Genomic DNA, 10,460 nt, shown 5'->3' with positions numbered 1-10,460 from the left:
CTAACACAGTAGACTGATGGAATCGACATTCGACGATAGGCCAACATTCACTTACAGTAAATGGCTAAAACACAGGGCTAACAGGTTTATTCAGATGAAAGTTTGTATGATACCGTGCAACATTTCAGCACGCGACTCACACCTGTAGGACGCGTGCATGGTGCGCCACCATACTGTTTGCGGAGCATTCCTGACGCACCTTTAGCAAGTCTCTACTAAATGTCTTCATCAGACGTCACATTCCTTTGTTGATTTTTCTCAACTCGCGCCTGACGACTAATTAAGGTATATAATGTCAAACGCACGAGACGCATCCTCTTCTCCTAAAGTGAAAGGAGGTTTTATTTACCTCTCCATCCCGGAGAGAGAAGGACGCCTTCAGAAGTTTACGATTTCACCAACATAACAGCTGAGAAATGGAGGAATTAGCTCGTGAGAGTATTCGCAGCATGAGTTTGCTGTCCAAACCAGCGCGAGGATCCGATGTCCCCCGTCTGGGTTCCATGGGAGCCATTTTCATTATGCTGAAGTCTGCTCTGGGCGCCGGGCTCCTCAACTTCCCGTGGGCCTTCGAGAAAGCGGGCGGAATAAATATGGCCCTCAGTGTGGAAATGGTGAGAAGACGACAGAGATCACAGCCTCCACACAAATGATATTGTTGTAGCGTTGTGCGCTATTGGGCTATGCGTTAATAGGCTACTTCTGGTGCAGACAGTCCAACTGAGGCCAGGGATTTTTTTTTTTTTTTTAAAGACAATGTGATATTTTATTACAGGGGGTGAAATCATTTTAAACACTAGCTGATCTTAACCTACAACCTTGTCCTTGACACATGTATTCAGTAGGCCTATTTGTTCTTTGTAAGTGTTTGTGATGCAGGCTACTCACAGAATTGTATGGCATTCATGGCATATCACGATTTTTTTCCAATGCTGTGTACTGCTCGTACAAAGTATTTTAAACATTGATGGTATTACAGTACAGTGGGATTGCATTATGATTGTGAAATGGATGAATACATACTGTAGATGTGTGGGCAGGACCGCTGACAGCTTTTGCTGGGCCCAGGACAAAGTCATCTGAAAGGGCCCCCCATCCAATACATACAAAGTAATGGAAAGTCCATTTTGGGCCCCTCTCTTCTTAAGCCCGGGAGAACAAATGACCCCTTTTGTCCCCCGTCAGCTTCCCTGTGTGTGGGACATGACACATTTGAGCTGTAACAAAAAGGAGGATGATGTGAGTGACAGTCCTGAGTCCCATCACTTGTTGCGCCTGTTGAAGTACCGTGTTGAAGGTTCGCATAGTGCAATGTCAAAGCAACATAAGCACTTTGGTCAGTTTTAACCACCACTCTTTGCAGGGAGGATGGTGCGGATCCAGACATGTTTCAAAATACGAAAAAGTATTTTAAAGCCAAAAGTCAACCACTGACTGTGATATGATGCCATGTGGAATAACACAATATCCATTTGGCATTGTTGGCCCTTGCAGATGTGGACAATCGGTTGAAGGTAGACAATAGAGATTCTATTGCTATCTGGTTGTGGGCTGTGTTGCACTGTGTAAATCTAATGACAATTGTTACACTCTACAGACAGTTTCTGTAACAAGGGATGCCAACTGTCTGATGGAAAAATAAGGGACACCTCAGTACAAAGTCTGTTCTGTCACAGGGTTTTGCTCATGTTCAGCAGTAATTGGTTAACTTGTACCACTGACATTCCTCTTGCCTCCTTCAAGTATGCTGTGTCATAACTGTTTGAACTGAGACCAAGCACGAGTCAGCAACTTTCACTATGGTGTAAGAGTAGGGACCACGCAGTCACAAGTGCATAGGCTACATGTGCAGCTGTGGACTCAGGGAAAAGCTGGTCTTAAAATCCTTACTTAATGTTGTGTGTAATGCAATGCTATTAGCTGTGGTGGTAGTGTCTCTGATTGTCCTGATGAGAGGATGAGATCTTGCATTAACATGCTGCCATCTCATGTGTTATGTGGTGTAGGAGGTGTCTAATTTCCTGATCAGTAGGAGTGATATTATTTAACATGCTGTGTTCTGGGATGTACTGTCGCTGAAATGTTCCTGATCAGCAGCATTTTTTATTTTTTTGAGTGTGTTAACCTGCTATGTTACGCTACTGTATGTGCGTACTGGCTGTGTCTTTGATTTTCCTTGTCTGCGGATGTGATAGTGTTATGTTATGTTATTTATGTTATGTTATCTTATCTGATCTGATCGTATCTTATGTAATTTCATGTCATGTCATGTCATGTCATGTCATGTCATGTCATGTCATGTCATACTACAAACTGTATGTTATGTTATGTTATGTGATGTGATGTGATGTGATGTTATGTTATGTTATGTTATGTTATGTTATGTTACGTTCTTTGCGGTGTGTAGGTGTCTCTGATCTTCCTGATCAGTGGCTTGGTGATTCTGGGTTTCTCCTCGTCGGTGAGCCGGCAGGACACGTACCAGGATGTGGTGCGCGAGGTGTGTGGCCGCCGCATCGGCCAGCTGTGTGAGGTCTGCTTCTGCTTCAACCTCTTCATGATCTCCGTGGCCTTCCTGGTGGTGGTGCAGGATCAGCTGGAGAAATGTCAGTTGACTTGTTTTCATTGTTTCAGCAACACCTTTATAATTGGCAGTGTTGTGGGAAAGTTATTCAAAAACAGTAATGCATTACTGATTACATGTTACTGTCTTTTCAAAATAATCCCTTACACTACAATATTACTAACCCCAACTCCGATGAAGTTGGGACGTTTGGTAAACAGTGAATTAAATCAAAATGCTATCATTTTCAAAACATTCAATCTATTCATTAGATGGAGAATAGTGAAAAGACAACATATTAAGTGTTAAAACCGAGAAAAAATATTCTTTTGGGGGACATATGTACTCATTTCTAATTTGATAAATCCAACACGTCTCAAAAGAGTTGGGACGGGGACAATAAATGGCAGCAAATGTCGAGGAAGACTAAAAACAAAACAAAAGACAACACTTAACAGTTAAATACATTAACCGATGAGATGATATTACATAAAAAACAGTGTTAACTACTATCTTGGACATGATTTCACCAGCTTAAATGGTGGGTGTATTCCTTGTCATGTTTTGCAATGTTTTCCTTTCTGTAGTGCTTACAGTGTGACAGGTCTTGACCAAAAGCCAACCATTTTATCACCTGCTGGTCCTTATGATGGAGCCAAACTGTTAAAACATAGTAGAGAATGCAATTTGACCTTACTATGTGGCAGTAATCGAAGATATCCCTTCAAAATATAATGCATGAGTGGCTTTTCATGCTGTTTAAAACCCATTTATACCATTCAGCACTGTATTGAACTCTACAGATGAGTGAGAACATCTTAACCAATGCACTACTGCACCCGCATGCCATCATGGAGGCTGACTTTTGAAGTTAGCACTAACACAAGTTGGATGGTCCATTTTCACTGTAGCACAGGATGTGCAAAGCTCTATTATTGTCAAAAAGAATGGACTTCTACAACTTCTGCTGACTTCTGTAAGCAAAGGACAGTTTCCCATGTCTTCTGGGTTTATTTCAAGTGAGCTCAGGTGCTTAGGAGAATGTTACACCCCTGTATCATTTGCACGCATTAAGCATTCTTAATATGGTCAATTTTCAATAGCTCTAGCACTCCAGGAATTAGAGTGAGACTACAGCCAATATATATTTCATGATGTCATGAACCTATACAATGATTTTAGTAACAAAAATATGTCTTATGTACACTCAATCGTGGTAAATCAAAGGGAATTCAAAAATGTATGTAATAACTATGGTAATTATTCCCTTTGCATCTTTAATTCTGAGTGACTCAGCCTCTCTGTGATGATCTTATACCTGGACACCTATATTGTCCGTCAGTACAATTCATTTTGAAATGTTCTTCTTTGTTATTTTATCTTATTTGGATGTTTACTGAATTTCACTAATCCCCGTCCCAACTTATTTGAGACGTGTTGGGTTTATCAAATTAGAAATGAGTACATATGCCCCCCAAAATAATGTTTTTTCTCGGTTTTAACACTTAATATGTTGTCTTTTCACTATTCTCCATCTAATGAATAGATTGAATGTTTTGAAAATGATAGCATTTTGATTTAATTCACTGTTTACCAAACGTCCCAACTTCATCGGAGTTGGGGTTAGTATATTTCAAATGTAAGGCATTACACTACTTTTGCATTACTTTAGTTACCCTCTCCAAAACACCTTAATATGGATCTCGCAATTTACAGTTTAAATCAAGTTTATGAGTCATGACTATTTCACCTCCCCACAGGAGGTGTTTCGGCAGCATGCAGACTAAAAAGTAGCAGGTTCAGGAACAGCTTCTTTCTGACCCACCACACTGAACACCATTCAAATCCAAGTTACAGTACAATGAATTGTAACTTAAGTTACTACCATTTGTAACTAGTATATATTACAGCTTTTCCCCCCTGTAATGCCTTACATACTTAGATACTTAGTTACATACTTAGTTACAAAAAGTAATGCATTCCAGTAATTAATTACTTTTGTAACTAGTTATTCCTAACACTGAAAATTGGATATACAGTATGTGGTTGACTTCCATTTACCTGTCTCACAATAACTGCATTTTTTTAGAAGAAATTCAAAAAAGTTCTCTAATACATAAGAGATAAGAACATTGTAAAGCTGATGAACCAAACATTCTGAGCTATTGATAATAACACACTGCATGCATGACAAGTATACCTTAGTGTGTGTGTGTGTGTGTCTGTGTGTGTGTGTGCGCGTGTGTGTGCGTGCGTGCGCACACGTGTGTGCTCCGTGTGTGTGTAACGGATAAACAAACATCTGTGTTTGCAGTATGCATATCTATGTACGAGACGATTACTGGCCTGACGGAAGAGGAGATGCCATACAACTGGTACAGCGATCATCGCTTTGTGCTCTTCGTCATGTGTCTGCTCATCATCCTACCCCTGTCCATCCCTAAGGAGATTAGCATCCAGAAATACACCAGGTTGGTATGATGAAGGAACAATAAGTATGTTATTCCTGTACACAAATACTATTGTACGGTTCCTGTACTGTACAACTATCTGATCTGTCTGTATGTGTTCAGTGTTCTAGGGACCCTGGCTGCCACATACCTGGCAGTGGCCGTCATAGTGAAGTACTACGTGGCAGAAGACCACTCTGCCGATCTGGAGCCTGAACACAGCGAAGGGTAAAGACTACATAGCTCTTAACATCAGTTTTATGTTCAAAGGAAATAGGCTACTCTCTACATAATGTGATGTTATTTGAGCATAAATAAAGGGGAAATCCGGTGTGAAATGGCTTAAATAGTGTAAAAACATGATGTTGAGCGCTAACTTTTTCCACATACCTCACCTCCATACGTCCACTGCATTCAGAATTCCAGCGCTAGTTAGCCGATGCTAAAATTGGTCTTTTGCTCGGAGTCTGTCAGCACTGAAGTACCCATCATTATAAATCATTACTTTCCATCCATTTACGAGGCTCAAAGTTAGTAACGTAAGTTCCTGGGGTTTCTGACACTGTTTCTCTCTCCTGTTGTTAGGTTGGCATCGTGGGCGTCCATGTTCAGTGTGGTTCCTACCATCTGCTTTGGGTTTCAGGTGGGTGAAAGCCATAATACTAGTGAAAGCCATGAAAGCCCAACTGGGGAACTCCAACTCCCATTGTCATTGTGACACAGCAATCCACAGCACACAAGTGAACACTGCACACTACGTAATTGCATTTATGCCTCACCTGTGCAAGGGGGCAGCCCAATGGCAGCCGAAGGAGCAGTGCGGCGGGACGGTACCATGCTCAGGGTACCTCAATCATGGAGGAGGATAGGGGAGAACACTGGGTAATTGCGCCCCCCAAAAAACCTGGTGGGTCAGGAGTCAAACCGGCAACCTTTGGGCTACAATTCTGATGCCCTAACCACTTACCCACGACTGCCCAATAATACTAATACTAATAACAATAGAGCCCTCAAAATATGAGCACTGATACAATTCACCTAATATAATCATGCACCAGTGATCAAATGGCTGTGGCACATCTGGGATTTGAAACCTATGCATCAGATTTTTGTGCTTTTGAACTGTCTGGTTCACCCTGTTTGTTAAAAGAGCTGTATAATGGATGTGTGTAAGTCTGAAAGACCCCAACATATGTATTTGTCTGTAGTGCCATGAAGCTTGTATCGCCATCTACAGCAGTATGGAAAACAAGAAACTCTCTCACTGGATATTCATTTCCGTCGTCTCTATGCTCTTTTGTCTCCTGATCTACACTCTCACTGGTAAGTCAGATTGTACAAAGACTCCTGTTCCTCTTCCATGCACATGTTGAATTTGTGTGGTCTTTGAGAACACAGTCTAGCCAGTAGAGTCATTCAGTGTTAACTGACAAAAGCTTTACAACATTGCAGACCTTCACTAACACATGACAACTGTCATTGTCATTCTGGCTATAACACAGTGATAATATAAGTTGTGCCTACTTCTGACCATGTCCCTAAGACCAGTCTTCTTCTAGTTTTGCATCTATGGTGAAGGCTACTTTTTCTCCAGTGAACATTGTGATGTAGGCTCTGAAAACGTTTGTAGGGCTTGTGCCTTTTTTCACAGTGTGTCTTCAAACACTGTGATGCAGGTGTTTTTGGCTTCATGACATTCGGGCGGGTGGTGGCATCTGATATTCTGATGTCATATCCTGGAAATGATGTCACAATGATCATCGCTCGGCTGCTCTTTGGCTTCTCCATCATCACCATCTATCCCATTATTCTGCTGTTGGGCAGGTAAAGTACACACCACACAATTCTTTTCATTTCTTTCGTTTCTTTCAGAAACCCCCCATGCCAGCACAACCATGTGTTATTATAACTTTTGTGTCTTGTGACTTTGATTTGCATCCACGCACCCACACACACACACACACACACACACACACACACACACACACACACACATACAGAAATGCACTAGCCCCGCTAGGACTGTACACTGTACTGTCGCACTCATGGTATGCTACTGATTATGTCCTTGTTTGAGTCTTTTGATAAAAGTGTCTGCTAATGAAATGCAATCTGTAATGTAATGTAATGTAATGTACTGGTCCGCAGGTCTGTGATTCTGTCTCTGCTGATCCGCTACCGTGACCGCACGGCCATTGTGACGGACTCCTTTGAGCAGCGCTGCCGTGTGATCCTGACGGTACTGTGGGTGGCTGTGACACTGCTCATCGCCATCTACGTCCCCGACATGAGCGAGGTCATCAGTGTCATCGGAGGCATCAGTGCCTTCTTCATCTTCATCTTCCCTGGTAAGAGACGATGCCCTTGCAGTGCAGAGCTAGCTTAGTAGACTGCTACCCGAACACTCCTACAGGCGCTAAACATGTTTTCCTTTGTGAATTGGTTTGGTACTGCACCCTTGGAATCCTAAAGGATGTGAAACCTACAACAATCTCAACTCTGTGTCTGAAAATATGTTTTTTTTTTTTTTTTAAATCTTGTGAGTCATTAGGGAGAGCCACTGCCTTGTCAATTTGAGTGTGAATAGGTCAATGTGAGGCATATAATGTAGTGCTGATTGCTCGAAGGAGTGGAAAGCGGCGCTAAATGCAGTCCATATAAAAGTACAGTTGATGATGTGAACGCCAACCTTTGGTTCCACAGCTTTTCCGAGTAGAACCAAACGGTGCCAGACTACATACTACTCCTGCCTGGCTTGCCAGGCTGCCACAGTGCCCTAACTAGGGATCAAATCAATGTCTTACGCACTGTGTAGGAAAAATCTAACCCTAGAACAAATTGTCATTTTGTACACCTCCAATGTCTTGTTATGGTGATATTCTGTATACTACAGTTGAAAGACGAGCTAGGTTTTGACTCAAGAAATATTACAAGTTGGGATAGGGATGCTATATGATGCCCTATTTTACTTCACATTACTCTCACCCTTTCTGTCTCCTTTTTCCATTTTTTTATGCAGGTCTGTGTCTAATCTTCACCATGCAGACAGAGCCAGTGTCATCCAGAACTAGGTGAGCACAATACTATGATTTGAATACTACTACTACTCAAGTCAAGTCAAGTCAAGTTTATTGTCAATTTCTTTACATGCACTGGTCATACAAAGAATTTGAAATTGCGTTTCTTGGTAAGGACATAGACAGTATAGACATAGACACTACTCATACATGGACATAGACAGTATTCCTACTACTCCTACAGTACTACCGGTACTACTACTAATAATAATCATCAAAATCATCATTGACAATACAAATCTTCTACGTTTTAACAGGCTCCTGTTGACCGTGTGGGGAGTGGTCACCGTGGTTGTGGGAGTCTTCATCTTTGGTCAGAGTACCACCATTGCCGTAATGGAGCTGTTGCACAAGTTTTGATTGTACCTAACCACCACTACACTACTAGCAGTTGAGACTACTGAAATGCCATCATCACAAGCCAAAAATGGTCTGTACAGTGGTATGCAGACTATGCACACACACGCACACACACACACACACACACACACACACACACACACACACACACACACACACACACACACACACACACACACACACACACACACACACACACAAGGTGGTAAAATACAGTACAATGAAACTGAATATATAATACCGCCTTACTGTTGGAAAAATACCTAATATTGATTGTATAGAATGTGAGAGATGCCTGTGGAAATTCAGGATGTCTGCGCTTGGCCTTGTCATTGTACATGCTTATGACTGGGCACTGCCCTTGTCCAGCTACTTCTATGTTTTGGCCTATTGCTTGGAATGGATTTAGTGTTTGTACGAGTACTTCATTGATGAATAATTCAATTGTCAACACCATAAGACGTTGTACAACAAAAGGAAAATTTGGATAATGGATATAATATCACTTATTATGAGCATTACTAATTATGTAGACATTGAGCCATCTGAATTCCCATTTTCTCTTTGTTGTATTGTATTTCTTATCATTAGACAATATAGTATGTCTTGACATTTTATTTCACAGGTATTGTATTTATTTTAATGCCATTTATTTATGATAGTCTAATTTCCTTTGCATTTATTGTATTGCAACGTGTTTATGTGTGTGCGTGCGGCGTGCGTGCGTGCGTGCGTGTGTGTGTGCGTGCGTGCGTGCGGCGTGCGTGCGTGTGTGTGTGTGTGTTTGAGAGAGAGAGTGTGTGTGTGTGTTTGAGAGAGAGTGTGTGTGTGTGTGTGTGCGCACACTTGTGTACAGCTGTGTAATGATACCTTGAAATGAAATGGATATGATCATAAATACAGTACATTATTCCAGGATGAACGCACAGATCAAACAGAAATAAGTACTGTAAATGCTTTTAGCTCCAGACTGAGTATGCTTGGTCACATGATTCCTTTTTTTTTTTTTTTTTAAAGCTTAATTTTAAGCACAACTACCTATCGAGGGAAAATATGATGTTGTGGCCATGTCTATTTTTCCCATTTCCTCCTCATTGTTTATTGTTATACAGTACATGAAATGCATTTCTCACCCAGAGGGTAAAATGAATTGTAACACTTCACATCTTTACAATTTTGAAGTACATAAATGAGCATGTCTCCGATGCAAAATTCTGTGATGACGCCAAAGCAGTTTTATTGTGTGTATATACTGTACATCCAAATAGATCTGAAGTGAAACACAATGTTTAATAAATGTTATAAACATGCCCAATCCCACACACTGCTGTCTGTACTGTTACTGTTGGGTTGTTCTTTCTTTCCTTCTTTCTTTCTTTCTTTCTTTCTTTCTTTCTTTCTTTCTTTCTTTCTTTCTTTCTTTCTTTCTTTCTGTCTGTCTGTCTGTCTGTCTGTCTGTCTTTCTTCCTTCCTTGTTATTTATTGAAATTAGCCACTTAAAATGACAGTTATCAGTTTTGTTCATTCTGTTTTATTGGAAATAACTACAGACAGTGGATTAAATGCATAAATATAATATGTACCTCTGCAGCAATGTAAATGTCCCCCAAAACCAATCACACACACACACAAACACACACACACACAAACAAATAAATACTTACACGCATGCATGGACAGACGCACGCACGCACACACATACATACGCATGACAGGTACAAAGACATTTCTAAAAGTAAAAACAACTTAAAAGGAGTGGCTTCACAAGGACAGTCAACTTAAAACATTACACTAGTGAGGTATTAGTAACAGATACATTAGGTAAACTCAGCAAGAAAGTTTCTTTTTCAAAAATTGTGCAAGGGGTTGTACCTGTAAGAGAAGGGTCAACATTATACAAAAAATACACTTATATTTCAGACAGAAACAAGCCGCCAGATCTTCATACTGTACCATACCAACTCCATTAAAAAAAAGCCTCTGCTGTATCATTGCCTGCATCTTGTATTT

General features: G+C 40.9%; 1 protein-coding gene across 1 annotated transcript; it reads left to right on the top strand.

Annotated features, from left to right (window-relative positions):
* The first annotated feature begins 275 nt into the window (after positions 1 to 275).
* LOC134438546 (putative sodium-coupled neutral amino acid transporter 8) lies at positions 276 to 8,549 on the top strand. The gene is made up of 10 exons (XM_063188127.1): positions 276 to 614; positions 2,408 to 2,606; positions 4,878 to 5,034; positions 5,137 to 5,241; positions 5,599 to 5,656; positions 6,222 to 6,336; positions 6,690 to 6,837; positions 7,162 to 7,361; positions 8,033 to 8,084; positions 8,348 to 8,549. The coding sequence occupies exons 1-10, from the start codon at positions 417 to 419 to the stop codon at positions 8,448 to 8,450; spliced, it is 1,335 nt and encodes a 444-aa protein (XP_063044197.1). The 5' UTR covers positions 276 to 416; the 3' UTR covers positions 8,451 to 8,549.
* The last annotated feature ends 1,911 nt before the right edge of the window (positions 8,550 to 10,460 follow it).

The sequence above is a fragment of the Engraulis encrasicolus genome, chromosome 22 (genome assembly GCF_034702125.1).
Source record: "Engraulis encrasicolus isolate BLACKSEA-1 chromosome 22, IST_EnEncr_1.0, whole genome shotgun sequence".
Classification (NCBI taxonomy): domain Eukaryota; kingdom Metazoa; phylum Chordata; class Actinopteri; order Clupeiformes; family Engraulidae; genus Engraulis; species Engraulis encrasicolus.
Note: the sequence above shows the minus strand (reverse complement) of the source record. Positions and strands in the feature narration are given on the sequence as shown.